General features: G+C 38.0%; 1 protein-coding gene across 1 annotated transcript; it reads left to right on the top strand.

The window, feature by feature from the left end:
* Positions 1-5,757: 5,757 nt before the first annotated feature.
* LOC141723910 (transcription factor bHLH87-like) lies at positions 5,758-7,678 on the top strand. Its single transcript, XM_074525860.1, has 3 exons — positions 5,758-6,017; positions 6,213-6,363; positions 6,457-7,678. The coding sequence occupies exon 3, from the start codon at positions 6,477-6,479 to the stop codon at positions 7,635-7,637; it is 1,161 nt and encodes a 386-aa protein (XP_074381961.1). The 5' UTR covers positions 5,758-6,017; positions 6,213-6,363; positions 6,457-6,476; the 3' UTR covers positions 7,638-7,678.
* Positions 7,679-19,925: the final 12,247 nt, after the last annotated feature.

Here is a 19,925-nt window from a genome sequence, read left to right as displayed (position 1 = left end):
GATGGATATCACTCATCCGTCGAGTATCTCTGAACAGCTTCAAACTTCATTTATTTCAAGTGCAGAAGAATTAGTGGTTGTACAGTCACTATTAGGATTGAGAGAGAAGAGTGTTTTGAGTGAGTGTCTGGGTTGCTCCCAGGAAAAAGGAGAGGAAATGAGTGAAATTATGCAATCCATTTCTTCAGGATTGGCAAAAGAAAGTGAGAGGAGTCCCACCTTAGAAGGTGAATGTGAGGGTGTGAGGGTGGGGAGCCAGGGTGAGACCCTGATGCAACAAAAGAGAGAAAACGAGAGAAATACAGGTACTGGAGCTATAAGGATGGATGTCATTGCTAGTGAGTTAATGAATGTCCAGGATGCAGACAGGGAGGGACTATCTCAGCAACCTAAAGCTGTTATAGATTCCACCTCCCTTGATGCTGAGGCATTTACTCACCCTGTTCCAGCTTATCAACTTCTAGCTGAACAGGGCAATGACAATACAGAAAGGATGCTCAATCTGGTGCATACCATACAGTCTATGATAAGAGCTAAGGATGCCATCACAGCTTTGCCCTCTACAGCTGGTGATGTGGATTATGAGACTGGTGGCTCAGCTGATTTCTTTGGTGATGAATGTGGGGATAGTGAAGATGAAGCAATGAAGAAGGCCATTTCAGAAAAAATGGACTCTAAGCTTCCAGAAGCTACAATGCTTGACATCAAGAGGCAATTAAGAAAAAATTCTGATCTTGCAACCAAGATAGATGCATTGAATACAAGAATGTCATCCATGGAAGCATCTTTAACAGCCATTCATCTTCATCAAGCCCAACAGACAGATTTACTTCAAAAACTGGTGGCTGCTCAAACCCCCTCCTCTGCTCAACTTGATGATAACGAAAAGGGGGAGAAAGGACCAAGTGAGAGGGAGAAGCTTTAAATTCAAATCAGTAAAGTAATTGTGCCTTCAATTACTATCTCAAAGCCACCAGTTACAAACAGTATAGATCTGATAAATGAAGCAGCAGCCAACATTAGAGCAACTGAAATGAAGCAGTTGAAGCCAATCAACTGGGAGAAGATTGATGAGGATATACAAAAGAAGTTTGGACTAGTCAAGGAGCCAGTAAAGTCAGCCATCCATCACTCTCAAGTCAAGCAAATCTCTGTGAATGAGATGAGCATGGACTATCTGGAAAGGGGACAGTCATCCTGCATCAAATCTCCAAAGGCTGAAATAATTCTGAAACCAAGGGTAAATTATCCAAAATTATCATTGAAGAACCCTTTGGATACTGTGTATGAGACACCTAAGCCTGATGAAAATAAGCTTCTGTCAAGGTCAATTGCTTTCTACAAAGATCCAGCTGATTCAGCTTCCAAAAAGAGAATTGCTAAAATTTTCAGGAATGGGAAAGAAATTTGTGTGGTGGCTGGACATCCTCAATTTGCTCAAGCAAAGAGAGAAGAAAAGGCTAGATTGAAGCAGAAAAAGAAGCAAGCTGCTCTAGATGCTAAAAAGGCTAAACAAAAGAAAGAGCAAATTGCTATCTTGGCCAAGCTACATGCTGTAAATTTATCACAACAAATTTCTGCTCAGCCATCTGAAATCATTGAATCTCAAGATCCAAAGAAACAAGTTGAACAACAGAAGAAGTCTTCAAGAATCAAGGAACTGGCTAAAAGAACCAAAAGGAAACTAGACATTGTTGATAAGGAATTGGAGAATCAGTTTCCCAAGGAGTCCACTTCAACTACAACTCAAGCATCAAAACCCTCTGTGGTATTTGAAGATATCAAGGTAGTGGATCCTTACAGGAATATTCATGGTGAACCTATTGTGCCTAAGGATGAGCCAATAGATTGGGAGAACATACCAATTCCTGACTTCAATCTGCCAATCCTTAACAAGCCGAAGAGAACAAAGTCAAGAGCAGTCAAGAAAGTGAAGTTGTCACCTCTCAAATCCAAGTCTCTAGTCAAAGCTCAATCTAAAGTCAACAAAGGAGATTATATGTACTTGTGTGACATCAAGGAATTTTCTGATCTAAACCTTTAGCTAGATGAACTAGATGAAGTGAGAGGAATTGATGCATACAGAAACCTACCTAAAAGGTTAGTGTTCAAGTACAAGGGAGGAAATGAGATTCAGTGGCCACTTCACAGGATCTTTCAAGAAAGCCAAGCTGTACTGATTAAAGTTTATTCATCTTTCAAGAAGAACTTTGGGTTCAATGTTACAGCAAGAAGATTGGTACTGAAGAAGATTGAAGAACTAAGGAGTATTAGAGCTAAAGATGCACTCCCAAAGACTCTAATCATCCCTTACACAGGGAGAAGAGTGCATCTAAGGCCCTACTGGCTAATGGAGTTCATGGATGACAAAGGAGTGAGAAGATTTTTTCAGATTAGAAGACCAACTGAGCATCTCTAGCAATGAGACTCTCTTGAAAATGCAAGTAAAGCTAAATCTCTCAGAATCTGATGAACTGGAATTCCACAGGCAGCTCCAAAATCAGATTGAAGAAAATAACAAAAAGCTTGAAAAGAGATCCAAATCTTCAAGAAACTAGATAAATCTGCTCAGGCTAGAGGAGCATCTTGAAAATGACTGTGAGCAAAACTTTGTACATTTTGTTATTTGAAGCACTTTTCAGTATTATCTACTATCTTTTAAAGTTGTATTTATAGGGTGTTTTGTTATCATCAAGTATCTCTTAATTTATTGCTACAATTCCAGTAGACATAAATTGGGGGAGATTGTTGTATATATGTTGTGTACTTGATGATTTCATGAACAAAACACCTTGGTAGATTTTACTTAGTGAAAATGTAGCACTCGACGGATAAGAATTATAGTCCCGACGGATAACTCATTTCAGTCCCGATGGATGATGACTTATTATCAATCGAGTGAGTAGCTGTAACAATAAGTCTGTAGCACATTTCTGCATACAAATTGTTTACAATCTGTAGTAGTACTTAAGTCATGTTGACTTTAACTAGATATGCAGAATAGGTTGATTAATTGTACATAGATGATGTGCATAAATGAAATGGAGTCAAGTGCCTGATTGCTACCCAACGGATAAACAACAATGAATTCGACGGATGATCAACAACCTGACGGATGATCAATAACTCGACAGATGATCATAAACCCGACGGATAAAGAATTCAAATATCTGTTGACAGTGACAACACAGTCACATGCATCGAGTGTATGCAAATGTAATGTGGTAGCCTATTCAACTGGGTTTTCGAGAACAAAGAAGCATTGCCATTTCCATGCTATTATGAAGATACTCAAAGTTGCTGGAATAGAGTAATGAAGTAGCATTGTATTAGACTTGATAGTTTTTGTTTTATTATCATGTCCTATTACTTTGTAATCTTGGTGATATATAAACCAAGAAGCAGCAATAGAATAGAAACTAAGGAACTAAGCAACCAAGAGAGAAACATTTGTAAGCTGTATTTTTAGCATTTCTCTCGTTCTTAGTTGTTATCATTTTGTAAGCAGCTGTGAGTTTTTCGCACATAGAGTTCTCTCGATATATATTATATATCTCTGGTGGAATCATTCAAATCCACCAGAAAGTTTTTAAAGACTCTTGTTTTTAATTACTTGTGTTTTGATTCATTTTAAGTAACTATTCCGCATTCTGCTAATCAATTCACACTTATATATATATTTGAGTTAGAACATTTTTATTCAAGAAAAAGTTTCAAGAATTCCATTCAACCCCCCTTCTGTAATTCTTGTTACATTGTTAAGGGACTAACAGTTCTCGAATGACTTCTCTATAACACTAAATCTGTGACTTGTAGAGATCTTGACTTAGAGTATTTTTAATCAAACAGATTTATTCAACTCCAAGTTTCTTCAAAATTCTTCTGAGGCAAGATCACCTTGATATTCTTCCAGATAGAATCCTTAGGCTTGATACTGTTTCAGGAAAAAGACTTCAGTCTGCTCATTTGCATTTTTACAGACTTTAAGTGTTAAAGTATAAAATACAAATTTAGATAACAATACAACTTACTTAGGGTTGACAAATTGTCTTAGTCTTGTTAAGGTACATGCATATTTTATAAAACAATATATAATGTGACTCGAGTTAAGAAAAAATAATAATACTATCAATTCTCCTAAAACAATTATACTAATGAACATTGATAAACAAAATAATATATTTTATTTATCCAGGATAAAAATATACATTATATAATTGATTCAGACTAACACAAAATTAAAATAATAATACAATTCGACTAACAAAAAAACATATATACTAATTATTCAGTCTAAAATAAAATTATCTTATTGATCCGGAATTTAAAAAAAAATAAAATTAAACTAAAAATAATTAGTTTAATTTAGTCGGTGTATTGGGTATCAGGTTAAAATAAAATAATGTAAATCACTGATCCGAGATAAATCAAATTAATATTAGACTAAGTATAATTCGTATCCAATTCATGTGAAATAAAAAATCAAATTTTATTTAAAACATAATTTTTTTAAAATACACTTAGAATTATCAATAAAACTATATCGTTCAATCAGTAATATTGTTTTTTCAAATATATTTTATAGAGTTATAGTTAATCGATTAAGTAAGGGGTGAAAAATCAAAATACCCACAATTTGAGGGCTTAGTGCCTAAAATACCATTTGGCGGGACGGAGTGCCCAAATTACCTGTTGAATACGCATGTCCAACATGAGAATTTCATTTTTTTAAAATTTATAAAAGATACGCATGTGTGTGACATGCGTATTCAGTTTTTTATTTTTAGGTTCCTTATTTTTCAAAAACTGAATAGGCATAGCACACATGCGTATCCTTTACAAAAAAATTGAAGATTGTATACGCACTGCTATAATGCGTAATCCGTCGGTATTTTGGGCAGTCCACGCGCATCCGGGTGTTTTGGGGTAGTTGGGACTGGAAAATGGGGTATTCTGGGCATTCTATCATTAAGTAATCATCATGCTAAAATAATAGTTTTTTAAGGTACCAACATAATGAAAACATTATATTTTTACCCTTAATAAAATAATAATTCCATTATAATAATATTTTCTCCCTTATTAATGTTATCAATTTAAATAAGTTTAAATGTTCTAAAAAGTTATGAACATATACGTTTACTTATATAATTATCATGAAGTCATATCATTTAAAATTTTAAATGAACAAAATTAAGAATTGAATTCAAGTATTTTTTTTTCGAATTATGTTATATTAAAAAAAAATATGTGCCGTCCGTGCATAGCACGGATTTTAAGCTAATATAAAATAAGTGCGCGAGTACTTTTAATTATACATGCTTCAAAGAATGTACTTCAGACGGTTAAAATGATTGAGCACTCGAGATTAAAGTGATTAGTGGCAATCTCCGAGATAAAGAGAACAATATTCTCTCCTAATTATGCCATAAAACTAATAAAAGTAAGTAAAAAGGTTAAGTAAAGCTGATTAGTTATAATTTTTATACTCATAACTAGGCATGCATGCTCATTTTTTACAGTCATATGCTGCGCAATTAGCTGAAAATTTACTGACAGCGCATGGAGTTTCACCATGCCAGGCGGCCGGTCCTTTTTATGCCATCAGTTTTTTCTTTATTATTGTTGATTCTGAATGGTAACAATAAGAGACCCCAAGAAGAAAATTATGAGGCCTTAAAATTGTTGAATAACATAAGATTACGAGACCTTCTACCTCTATATATTTTTTTAAGATTTTAGGGCAATTGATTACTTTTGTGTAGGGAGGATTCCAGGTTGGCCCCCTTAGCACCGGGTATAATATAGCGCCCACAAAACTATTAGATGAACCATGCCTGTTTACATCCTTTTCTTGAATAATCTAGTAGTTCTGGTATCTAACACTATATATAAGTTGGCTGAACTAGTTGGCTGTTCCACGACACTGTTCACTCTTGTCAATTATAATCAAGTCTCTTGTCAATTATAATCAAGTCTTTCAAGTTTCAGCACACATATTCTCCTAACAGATCAAGGTTAGCTTCACACACACAAAAATTGCATGTTCAAACTAAGTTTTTAATTGAGTAGATGTAATTTCAAATTCTCTCTGCATTTTAATTCTGAACTCGTGGGGATCTCGCGTTCTTTTTTTGTTAACGTGAGAGACAACGTGACATTGAGTTACTAAATCTGACATTATCAATGCTTCTGTTTTGTGATGATCACAGCTGCTTTTTATGATCTGTGGGTGGTTAAAGCTGCAAGTGGATTGTGTGTAAGTTGACATAAAGAGCTGAAGCTTAATCCAACCGTTTTGTTCTGTCAAATTTGTTCCTAAGCCGGTACATTAGCAGCCCTTTTTTGACTTGACTCGTATCTGTAAGTCCTGTTCTTAGCTCTAGTTCTGATCTCCTTACTGTCAAAAAATATTGCATGAATGTATTAACTGGTGTTGTAACCTCTTCTTCATAGGATTACGTACTTCAAATTCCATGGATAATTTGGGTTGGGGTTGCTCACCAGCTGCAACAAATGTGGCGTCCTCGTGGAGCAATCAGTTATCTGATATGGGGGAGAGATATGCTGCTATACTTAACAGTTCAATTACTGAATCACCCCATGAATTCAATTGTTCTAATTTGAACCACAAAGCTAATCAAATGGAGCAACAAATCGCAAGTGTTAATTATTTGCGAAGCCAAGAAGCCTTACGATTAGCTGCTGAAAAAGTGTTGGCCAACTCTTGTTCTTGGGGATGGGGAGAAGCCTCAGATGGTGCAGAGTTTTTTTCTTCAGCAACAAGACCTCAAGTCATGGACCCTTTGTGTGGCCTAATGGTTAATTCAGATATGCCAGTACTTGGCCAGCCGCAATATGTTGATGGCAAGACTACAGCTTCAACAAAGACTGATTCTTTAGGGTCCCTTGATTGTTTGCTATCTGCAACTAATAGCAACACAGATACATCAGCTGAAGATGATGACATAAACTCCATACTTTTCTCCGATGGAAAAAAGTTATGGAACCTCAGCTCCGTACCCTCAGTATACCACGAGAACATCACTGCCACAAACAAAGCTAAACCCGGCAACAGAAGCAGCCCCGCCTGTGAAACAAATGAAGCCATTTCTCAATGTTCTGACAAAAGGACTAATTACTCTTCTGGGTTCATTTCTGACAATCAACCAAGAGTAAAGAAGGCCAGACTGGAGAAACACCCGAGTTCATCAAACATCAACTTTCAGCAGCCAGATCATTCATCTAACTGTGACGAGGAGCCAGATTCGGAGACAATAGCACAGATGAAGGAGATGATGTACAGAGCAGCAGCATTTAGGCCACTGAATATAGGAGAGCTGGAAACTGCTGTGAAGCCAAAGAGAAAGAATGTGAGAATATCAAGTGATCCGCAAACAGTGGCAGCAAGGCAAAGAAGGGAAAAAATAAGTGAGAAAATTAGGGTGTTGCAAATGTTGGTTCCTGGTGGAAACAAGATGGACACAGCATCAATGCTAGATGAGGCTGCAAATTATCTAAAATTTCTCAGGTCACAAGTTAAAGCATTGGAGTCACTTGGCCCTATTACCACTCCATTCTATCCTTTTCCCTCACATTCTCCACTCCCATTCAACCACTCATTTCCTAAACCTTGACCAAATTCACTAGCCCACAAAGTGAATTTATTTTCATAAGATTTCTTCTAATTTTCTTTTCCTTTTTAATCCGCATAAATTTAATCACCCGTAATCATGGTTTCATCACCTATGATCAACTATAAAGTCAAATTACTTGCATTATTACCTAAAAGTTTCATCATATCTTCATCATTACTTATTGTTTTGTACTTTTTGTATATATGATTGACTCAGTTATGATCATCATGATGAATCCCATTATAAATTATGCAGAGTTCAGACTACAAAAGTACTTGAGTTCTTTTTTATTCGTCATTTTTCAGTACCAGGAACTAGAAACTACATGCATACAGACATCAATGATTTCTCTAATCAAGAAAAAGAAGGATAATCATCAATTCATTATCAACAGAGGGCATAATCATAGTTTGGTTGAATATTCTCTTAATCAGTAATTATAACATATATGATTACCGAGATCAGAAGGGTAAAAAGTCGTAACTTTACTCCTGCACTTTGAACTGCAAAAAGCCAACATTTTCTGTAAGAAGCTAATTATTTTAATTGTTGGGTGCAAATCAATGCTGCAAGTAGAGACATATATTCTCTCGTAGCCATTGCAGTCAGTAGTACTGTTTTCTTGATTAAATCCAGATTAGTGAGCGTGCTTCTCGATAATCTCCACTAAAATTCAAAACTAAACACTATATTCCTCAGCACATGAGCTCCATCAACCTTCATATATTCTTCTGTTTTATCTTTTTCTTTTGGCTACTTACCTTGTTTATGATATTAAATCAAATTAGTCCAAAATATTAGTAAGTTGGTTAACTAATTGTGTATTGAATACGAATCTGGCCACAAGTTTCTTCATCCACGTTGAGGATAGAGTACTTTAAATTAGAAGATGTCACACACACTCGGGCACAGAGATATTAAAAACAATGAAATATGTATAGATGGATTATACTACTCTATTTCAGTTGCAATAATGGATGCAGGAGGATATACAGTTGTGCAGTCGGTCTAGACTTAGAAATGTCTGTTGGAAAAATAATGCCACTGAATACTGATTACGAACTAGTGGTGATCACCATAACAACCTCATGACACAATCACACCAAGGAACAACAGATGGACCCAAAAATGTGCACAAATTCAAACTCAGCGTCTCTCCAGGACTTAATAGCGCTATGTAATGCTATGCAAGTTAAAATTTGTAGTAGTGAGAGTTACGGTGCATGTATAAACTGTAACATTAGTCCACAATGGCCTAAGAGTACAGATACATATTGTTAGAATATTAATATAAGATCATGTTAACGGCCCTTACCAGTATCTTATATTAAAATTCCAACACACATGAATCTTGATCTGGTAGGTCTCTCAGTTTTAAAAAGACCGGAGTTAATCAAGAGGCTGGTCGGATTAGTTTTTTTTAAGGGAGCCGAGTAGGACCGAAACTTAACAACAAACAGTTGTGATCTGATCATATGCGTGTGTATTAAATATTAATGAGGATCATGTATTATAGTATTTTTTTTTTGCTAAAGACAGCTACATAGGAAGATTGTAATGGCTCAATCAGAGAAGGTCCCCTTAATTTTCTTTTCAACAGCCAACAACTACTAGTCTCTTCTTCATTAACTATGTGAGCCTCCATGACTGTTCAACATGCACGCATCCTTCTAGTCAGACTTGCTTCCTAGTTGTCCTGTTACAAACATGATGTTTGATTGATCTTTGGATCCTTAAATAAGTTTACAGTTAGTCAAGTGAAAGGACTCTAAACTAGCCATTATTCTGAGCTCGATACAGTGGCTTGCTAACATCCCTGAGGGCTAATGTAGAATACGATTATTAAACTAAATATGGGAGACATAATCTGCTAGAATCTTAAAGCATCTTATTTAGAATATGATTCATAATTCATTTTTACTTCCCTTCAAACTAAAATTTTAAGATGCTAGCAGCTTAAATTAATCCCCAGGTGAAAGTAAGTTGAGGTAAAACTAAAAATTTCAGGTCCTGCTAGCAGCTGCCTGCTGACATCTGGTGCTTCATCGATTCTGTGTCTTATTTCATTTCGTATTTTGTTTGCATCTCGTGTCTTTTATTCTAGGTTTGAATACTTCAGAGGTAAGACAACAGCTAAATATCCATCCTACTTTGTGTATATAATTATTGAGTTTAAACAAAGACACTGTATATGAAAGTAACTAGTTGATATGTTGCCGAATGAAATTAAACTAAAACTGAAGAGATAGTTCAATACGAAATACATACAGAAGCTATATACTACAGGTTGATAAGATAAACCAGGAAATACATACCTGATTCATCTCTAACTCTCCCTACTTTATCTCAACTACCCACGACCTATTCCAACCCATGTATACACGTCTGTACACCAGACTTTATTCAATAGAACAAACAAATAAATAACTTATGTTTAGATTAAATAAATAATCCAACATATTCCCCCTTAATCTAAATATGATTAAGATTCTTAACACACAGCAATCCACGCATCTTTTCAAACTTTACCACAGACATGGGCTTAGTTAAAACATCCGCTCTCTGTTGATCACTACTGATGTGCTTGATGATAATCAGTCCTTTCTCTACGCAGTCCCGAATGAAATGCTAACGCACATCTATGTGCTTACTCCGTCCATGGAACACAGGGTTTCTTGCCAGATCAATGGCAGATCTGTTGTCAATATAAATAACGACTGGCCCAGCTTGAACATCTGAAATTTGACTGAGAAGTCGATGTAACCATATTCCTTGACAAGCAGTGGAAGTAGCAGCCATAAACTCAGCCCCACAACTCGATAATGCTGCACATCTCTGCTTTTGAGAGACCCAAGTAATCAACGATTCATCTAAATAAAACGTCATCCCTCCTGTACTCTTCCTATCCACCACATCACCTACCAAGTCACTATCCGAAAAACCAGACAGCATGTAATCTCCTCGTCCCTTTGAGTATACTAAACCGTAGTTCAAGGTTCCCTTGACATACCTGAGTATCCTTTTGACAGCACCTTGATGAAGTGTAGTAGGTCTTTCCATGAAACGACCCGACCGCATATGCTATGTCTGGACGGGTGTGAACTAAATACCGCAAACCCCCTATAGTACTTTTGTATTCAGTGGCATTAACAGGTTTACCAGTCTCATCCTTATGCATCTATAACTTAGGCTCCATTGGAAACTTTACTGCATTGCAATCAGTCATACCAGATTTCTCCAGATTTTTTTTGCGTAAACTGACTGTTTTAACTCAATAAAACCTCTTCCCTGTTCGACTTCAATACCAAGGTAATAGCTTAATTTACCCAAATCAGACATTTTGAACTCCTGACTCATCTGCCTCTTAAATTTAACAATATTGCTTACACTGGTGCCTGTAATGATCAGGTCATCAACGTAAACTCCAATGATCAACGATTCATCACCCTCCCGCTTTGTATACACAGCATACTCCAGGGGACACTTCACAAAGCCAAGCTTCTCGAGACACTTGTTCAGTTGGGTATACCAAGCTTGTGGAGCTTGGCGAAGGCCATACAAGGCTTTGTACAACTTATAAACTTTTCCTTCTTGTCCCTCTTTCACATAGCCTTCAGGTTGATTAACGTAAACTTCCTCATATAGTCTACCATTCAGAAAAGCAGATTTTACATCTAAATGATGTACCTCCCACTCATTCTTAGCTGCAAGAGCCAGCAGCAAGCGTACAGTTTCCATTCTTGTTACAGGAGCGAAAACCTCTTCAAAATCAACACCGAGTTTCTGCACATACCCCTTTGCTACTAACCTTGCTTTGTGCTTCAAAATATCACCATTTGTATCTCTCTTTATTTTATACACCCATTTTAAACCTATAGCTCGATGTCCGGAAGGTAAATCTGTCAGCTCCCAGGTTTTATTTTGCTCTATGCCTCCCTCCAATGTTGTTCCTTCGCTGTCTGGTTGTAGCAGACAGGTTCATCGATCCCGACTAACAACAATTCATCGGCTAACTCATCAGCTAGTTCCACCTCCTCAGACTCATTATAGACATCACTGATGAGTCTGAAACATCGTGGAGGCTCACTTCCATCATATGTCTCACCCACATCGAATTGTGTCTGCACTGGATTACTTGACTGTACAGTGCTCTGTCTTGCAGTTTGAGCAAAGCTGTGACTTGATGTTGGTGTCACTGGCTGAGGCGTAAGCACGCCACCATCTTGAGTACCTGACTGTATAGTGCTCTGTCTTGCAGTTTGAGCGGAGCTGTGACTTGATGTTGGTGTTACTGGCTGAGGCGTAAACACACCACCATCTTGCTCTTCCCCTCTATTTTCAGAACTCTCACAGTGAGAATCTTCAGTCTGATAACCTGTTACGACGAAAGATGAGGTTGACTCATTACCAGTTGCCTCTGTCTCATTCCATTTCCAGCCTTTTGCTTCAATAAAAACCACGTCCCTGCTCACAAGAATGGTCCATATATCAGGGTCATATAAACGGTAAGCTTTAGTTCCGGCTTCTATTCCAAGGTGTACAGTACATCTGCTTCTATCGTCTAGTTTCTTGGTATGCACACTAGGAACTTTCATGTAACAAATGCACCCAAAAACTCTCAGATAATCTACCTGAGGCTTCTCCTCTGTCCAGGCTTCAAACGGTGTCGCTCCTTGTACTGCCTTCGTAGGTACTCGATTCAAAAGATACACGGCATGTCTAATGGCTTCTCCCCACATGTATGGTGGCATATTTCTTTCTTTTAGTAGACTCCTCCCCATAGCTACCACAGTTCGATTCCGTCGTTCCACAACGCCATTCTGTTGTGGTGAATATGGCGTTGTGTAATGTCTGAGGATTCCATTGTTTTCACAAAAATTAGTAAATTCAGTCGAGCAGAACTCTCCACCTCTGTCTGTCCGTAATACTTGTATCTCATTGCCTGATTCTTTCTCCACCAACGCCTTAAATTTCTTGAAGTAACTGAAAGCCTCATCTTTAGTTTTGAGCATGTACACCCACATAGCACGGCTAAAATCGTCCACAAAAAGCAAGAAATATCTGTTTCCAGAGAGAGTTGATGGTGACACAGGACCACATATATCACCGTGTATCAGTTCTAACCGTTGCTTGGTAGTGAAGTCCGTCTGAGATGGGAACGGACGTCTGACTTGCTTGGTCATTAAACAGCCTTTACATACTTCTTTGGGCTGATTAAAATTAGGCAAACCTCGCACCAACCTGTTCTTAGACATAAGAAACATAGAATGAAAATTCATATGACCTAGCCGTGAGTGCCACAGCCAGGTTATCTCATCCGTTCTTGTCAATAAGCATGTACCTCTGTTATCTTTAACTACCATTTTGTACAATCTATTCGAAGCCCTTTTTACTTTCGTGATCAGCTTATCATTTTCATTATAAATCCACAAAAATTCACCTTTAATAAAGACTTTGCTACCACTTTCAGATAACTGGCCTAAACTGATTATATTATTGCGTAAGTTAGGAATGAAATATACCTCTTTTAGCATGCACTTCTTGCCATTTTCTGTTGTAAAGGTTACCGAGCCTTTTCCTTGTATCTACACTTTAGAATTATCTCCAAATCATACTTCCCCAGCTACTATTTCATCAAGTGTTTTGAACATACTACGCAGACCAGTCATATGATTACTGGCCCCGTTGTCAAGATACCATATGCTAGCCTCATTTACTTTATCACTTTCACCACTGCTGAGCTTTGGAGACAAACCTTCTTTGTTTAACAAAATCATATTTCCCTTGTCGTCATCACACTTAGCCAGAAGAAGTGTGGGTTCATCAAATTCAACTTGTGCCAAGTTAACTTCATTTCTTGGTTCCCTTTCTCCTTTTGGCTTATGACACTCAGCCTGGTAGTGTCCATAAGCACCACAGTTGTAACAACGAATTTTGCTCCTGTCTCTGTAACCGCGACTAACACCTCAACCTCTTGCTTCAGTGTTGCTACCTGAGCCTTTACCTGCTCGTTTTATCCACTCATCTCGTGTGAGAAGTAATTTCCCATCCTTACTCTCCCTCTTCACCCATTCTTCTTTAGTCAAAAGAAGTTGTTGTTCACCATTCTCCTTTTGCCCACGCATCCTTTCTTCGTGAGCCTTCAGGGATCCAACCGTCTCCTCTACAGACATTATCTCTAAATCACGAAATTGTTCAATGGCCGACACGATCTGCAGAAAATTTGTAGGTACAGCTCTGAGGATTTTCTTAACCACGTAAGCTTCTTCAATTTTCTCTCCCAAGGCTCTGATATTCGTTATCAGGCCATTTAATCTCATACAAAACTCATCAAGCTGTTCACTTTCTTTCATAGTTAGTGCCTCAAACTCAGATTTAAGTGTCTGGACTTTTGCCTTCTTCACCTTGTCAGCGCCCAAATGAACTGTTTCAATAGCCTCCCATGTTTCTTTGGAGGTGTTCTTATCTGCAATAGACAACAACAAATCCTCAGAAATGCCTTGATAAATGATAGCCAGTGCCCGTTTATCCACCTTATCTTCAACTACAGTCTTGGAGTCTTTCGGTTCTATAGCGTCCCACACACCATGGGCTTGCATAAAGACTTTCATCTTCATAGCCCATGTTGTGTAGTTAGTTTTTGTAAGCATTGGATAACTTAAGCCAAACGAACTGCCATTGCCCTTTGTTGTGTCCATCTCCGTGAAATGTTTAGTGTTTGGGTTTGTGTGTATATGTTGCTCTGATACCAGATATTGAGTTTAAACAAAGACACTGTATATGAAAGTAACTAGTTGATATGTTGCTGAATGAAATTAAACTAAAACTGAAGAGATAGTTCAATACGAAATACATGCAGAAGCTATATACTACAGGTTGATAAGATAAACCAGGAACTATATACCTGATTCATCTCTAACTCTCCCTACTTTATCTCAACTACCCACGACCTATTCTAAGCCATGTATACACGTCTGTACACCAGACTTTATTCAATAGAACAAACAAATAAATAAGTTATGTTTAGATTAAATAAATAATCCAACAATAATTTGGCGATTTGATAGACTTAAAATGTATCTGTTTATATTACTATCCGTTATGATTATGTTTTGCTATAAAGCATATTTTGCAATACTAGTCTCTATTAACTACACTGTGAATTCTGCTTGTGCATATAACTTTTAGCCTGTGCATTCAATCTTCTGTTATACTTAACGAAAAGAGATCCAAGCTACTAACTCAGTAATTATGACTTTTGTGGTTGTTTATCAGCACAAGTACGTGGATATAAGACAATTTACTTGACCAAATCAATTAGTTAATATTAACTCTATCTAAGAAATTTTGCATATAAATAAGCTCGATGTACAATCTTTAACATGTACCAGAATAAATAATACTAATTCTAAAAGTTTATTCATATTTCACAAAGTAAAAACTAATAGGCAATGAAATATGCCGCGCTTCCACCCAAGTCCATTATTTTGGTACTGTTAATATTGGTCATGATAATCGCTCCCAAGCCCTTGTTCTGTGAGGCAACTCAATTGCCTCGTCGAGGTAAATACATACAAGCGCACATTGCAGAGTGGTGGAACTGAATGCCCTGATTGTCTATGTTGTGAAGATCCACGGCCATCAGTGCGTTCTAGCTCATGTTGCGCTTGTTGTTCTACTCCAGGTCCCATTACTAAACAATCTGAAAAAGGATCTAAGGAAACTGGTTGGTGAGCTAGCAATCTAGCATTCATGTCATTCATGGTTGTTTTAGCTTTATTTCAGTTGTTCAACTTTCAAAATGCAAGCATGAAGTAGTGTTAATGAATGTTAACACCTTATCAATCCTAAATGTCTGATACTCTCTTCTTCTTAGTAAATCATTTCTCTCCATTTAATCTTCATTTAAGTGCACTTCTTAAGCTTCCTGCAACAATTGGTGCTGTTTATCTTAGCTTTCACTAAAACGATTAAATAGTTGGGTTACATTAGATAATTTTTTGTTCAAGTTTGTATTAACACTGAAGTTGAGTAGCTGCGCTGGTTTGGACCATGTTTTAAATTAAAAAGAAGATTTAAACTGAAATCTTCTCTTCATTCAGTCTCTTTATTCTAGATGAACTGTGCCCCTGGTTTCATACTCTGGCTCTGCCATTGCCCTGTTTACGATCAGCTTCACCGCCACAACCTTTATCCAAAGGATGCAATCCACCTCAAAGTTCAGGGGAAGAAAATCTATTTGAACCACAAGCAGCGAGAATCTCTCTCATTTTGATCCGAAGAGGATGAAATTAAGACACTATACAGTATATGCATCTCCTTCAAGGCTTACTTTGACAATCACGGCCAAAGTAGTCCAACAAACTTTTACATAATCAATTTGATGCTAAATTTGTACCTGACTTAACGAATGAACCATTCACCCCTTTCTTTGTGCGATAAGGAATCATGTTAAATAAAATCAAAACCATAAAGTATTTAGTCGCAGAATTAACTACAAAATGAAGAGCTCAATCAATATTGATGTAAAAATCATAGACTTTATAATTTTCAAAGTTCACTGCTACGATATGTTTGTTGCAGTACTTCCTTGCTAAACTGAGGTCGTGAAATCAAGTATGAGTTGTTGTAGGAATGGACACTAACAAATACTCTCAGTGGGAGACATCTTAGATTAGATCAATCTCAGTTTTTATTTTGGTCAGTAGGATCAGCAGAATTATGTTTATGAACAGTTTGTTATTTGCATGTTTTTGATGTTAAACAAGAAATCCTACATATTCAGGAGTTGCGATACCTTGGAATTTGACAAGATATATGTAATGGGGTTTTAGCCTGAATAAGAAAAAAGTAGAAAAAATATAGCAAATCTGGAGATGAGCTGAAATATCAGACAAATTTTGTGTAATCTGAATGTTCGTTTGTTAGTACGACAGTTAACACACATCTGAGCAACACACAATTTCAAATCCTTCTTCAACGATCCTCATAGTTTCAGGTGAAAATAAATAAATCAATATGCATGTAGAAAGTCAGGGCAGGGCCCTGCTTCACGGGAAGGCCTACTGCAGTGTGTTCCATCTTGTGCTTCACTAATTCTGTGTCTAATTTCATAGGCCCTACCCTAGCTTGTTCTGTGAGGCAGCTTCAAATGCCACATTGAGAGCATTTACACAAACATCTCGTTTTCCTGTCTATGAATCAATAATTAATCCTTGCATTCTAAATATTTTTTCAGTATGTTGAAATGATGAATATGTTTGCAGAACTGCTGCAGATTGAGAGCGCGAACTATATCAACCCTGCGCTGATTATCTATGAACGTTGTTGTCATGATCAGTGTCCATCAGTTTGTAGACTATCTGGCTGATGTTGCCGTTGTTGCAGTAGCACTACTCTATTTAAGAATTTTCTTCATCACAATCCTAACCAAAAACATTTAATTTCATAACATGCAATATTCTCAAGTTTAAGGACTGAAATTAATTATGATGGGAATAATTAAATGAGTCATAGACATTCAACCAAAACCACTAGTCCATCATTAATAACAATACGAGTTCCAATTAGACCTGGCACTTGTGCGGTCCGTGCGTGCCGGGCCGGGCCGCACACGGGTTCAACACTCGAGATATGAACACTGAACCGGCTTGCTTAATAACGAACCGGGCTCGGGCCGGATTTGAACCGTTAAAAGTAGACTCGTAACCGATACACGATTAACCCGCGAATTGCGAGCTGGGCGAACCGAATGAATGAACCGGGCTGTGTGTGCGGGCCTGTGCGGGTTTGATTAAGTTGCAGGCTGCAACTTGGTTTGTTAATGTATATATTTGGATTGTTAGTGTTCCAGCAAAGCAAAACAACTTGCTCGAGCAAAGTAAATGATAATTTATATGTTTTATTATAGTATTGTTACTTCTATAAACTAATCTATGTAGCTCGGAAAAAAGACAGGGACGCGTGAGCACGCGGGCCTGTGCGGGCTGTGCGTGCTGTGCGGGTTGGCAGGTGCGTGCAGCTCGCGCGGGCGGGTTAGTGCGGGCCGGTCCCGGTCCCGGTTTTGTAATATACGATTCGTAACCGGCTCAGTCATATTTACGAGTTGTGCGGGCTTGAACCGGCCCGGTTCGGGCCGAATAATTCCGGGTTTCCGTACGAACCGGTCCCGAACGGGCGGTTCAAACCCGCACATTTGGCCGGCTCTAGTTCCAATACACTCTTAAGGTTATTTACATGATGATGTGGGTGAACAAAGCCAAAAGATTAGCCGTCACCCGTCAGCATGATTACCTAGACATGCTCCCTGAAGCAGTGAAATGAACGTGTAGTAAAAGTTACTTGATTGAAAAAAATGTTATATGTGGCGTGCACGACCGGATGATTAAAATTAGAGCAGTGACAGATATAAGTTGGGTATCAAAATTCAATCATAAATGATATCGGTGACTTGCTAAATTGGAAAAATATTATTGGACAAATTTATGTGAATGTAAGGATCATTATTATTATTTAAGGCGTAGCCAATCAAATCACCATATATAACATCCAGGGATCATTTCGGCCTCTAGAATTTTTAAAAAAAATTATGTAATAATGGGGAAGCTCAGAGAAATGAACCCAAGAAGATCTCATTTCATGCTGAAGGATGATCAAAATTTGTATGACAAATAATAGTACCGGACAATTCACCAAAACCTGACAATTTGGTTGGTGTTGACGGAGGAATTTGGTAACAACAAAGTTTGAGGTTCGTCGTCGGAATCAAGATTTATGATGATGGTTCTTCGCTTGAAAGGTGAGCGGAGTGTGATGGTTCTGATGAATTGGGGGCTGAGATTGCTTAGGGTTGGTGGTGGCTCCATATGGCTCTCGCTTCCGACCCCTTACAATTTGCCTACGTATCCATATTTATAGAGAATCAAGCCAACATACTTCTTGGGGAACAAGAAACCTAATGGGTTAGATCTCTTGTCCCGAGGCCCAGTAGGAAACCTACTGGAAACCGTTTTCTACTAGCTTTAGGAATGTCCGCCGATGAGTCCCAACCACAAAGGCCCAAGCCTCGTCCATGGCTTCGAGACTTCACGGATAAGGCATCTCCTGGGCAAGGATAACCCTCCGCTACCGGCTATTTCTTTAATCCGTGGACGCATGTATAACCGTGGTTCACCCCAAATGTTGGACGCATCCTTGTCCCGGATAAGGAGCCCCTACCAGATTGCAGGACAAATGATCACAAGCTTTTGGGTACAAAGTGCAGGATACTCCGAAGTCTCCCAACGAGGACACCCATTGACTACAGAGACAGAGTTCCCAAAGCACACACCAAAGTTCACCCCACATCCCCAATGAGGACACTCAATGACTACAGGAGGAGGCCTTCCGTCCAGGCATACCCTTGGAGGTCTCTGACCCCGGACACCACCTTTCTGTGGTTACATTACAGAAAGGAGTTCTTCAATAGAGTACCTGCAACAAATAGGTTAGTAATAATAATCTTCCTCTTCCTTGAATCATCCAAAGAACCCTTCCAAGTAACCAAGTTGAAGTCCCATCCAATCTATATTTCTCACTTAAGGCGCGCCCTAATACCTTAGGGGATAGCTCTAAGAATCAGTCAAATTCCTTTCTACATATATCAATAGGGCGCGCCTCCTTCACCAATGAGGGTGCGCCTTGATTATGTAAGGCGTCAGCATTACTCTTCTTGTATGCATAAGGGCGCGCCTCCCAATATCTGTAGGGCGCGCCTTCTTCCTTCATGATAAAAATAGATGCCTTATCTTTTCCTTAATTTTAGACATCAAAATCTCAATTCTGACCAATTGACCCGATTTTGACCCGAACAACGTTTATACCAAATTTTGGGCATAACACCTACCCCCCAAATTCCATATGCTATTGAAAATGGGATTGGAATTTTCAACCCCCTAGCAAACTTAAAAAATTTTGTATGAGCTTCTACCAATTTGAGGATATGCACTTAAGAACTTATTCATTCCTCTTTCTTCATCCTACTCTATTTCTTCGTTGAACATGATAAGGCATGCCCTGGATAAATGCGCGTGTCATGAATCTATACAACAACTTCACACTTCACATCGTAATATATGTCACTCTCTATGATCACTTCTCTTCTTTATGGCTTTAACATAGGTTTGTCTAGAGAGGTTTACCACTTATGCACCACATCTCTAAGCTTACATGAGCTAATTCGGCGTAAGAAACAAGAGAAATTGTACAAAAGCGTGCACCTCACATACTCTGAAAAAACATAATCCATTA

Source organism: Apium graveolens, chromosome 5 (genome assembly GCF_009905375.1).
Source record: "Apium graveolens cultivar Ventura chromosome 5, ASM990537v1, whole genome shotgun sequence".
NCBI classification, from domain to species: Eukaryota; Viridiplantae; Streptophyta; class Magnoliopsida; order Apiales; family Apiaceae; genus Apium; species Apium graveolens.
Note: the sequence above shows the minus strand (reverse complement) of the source record. Positions and strands in the feature narration are given on the sequence as shown.

Coding starts and splice junctions, on each gene's coding strand:
- LOC141723910 (XM_074525860.1), top strand. CDS start 6,477: ATGGATAATTTGGGTTGGGGTTGCTCACCAGCTGCAACAAATGTGGCG.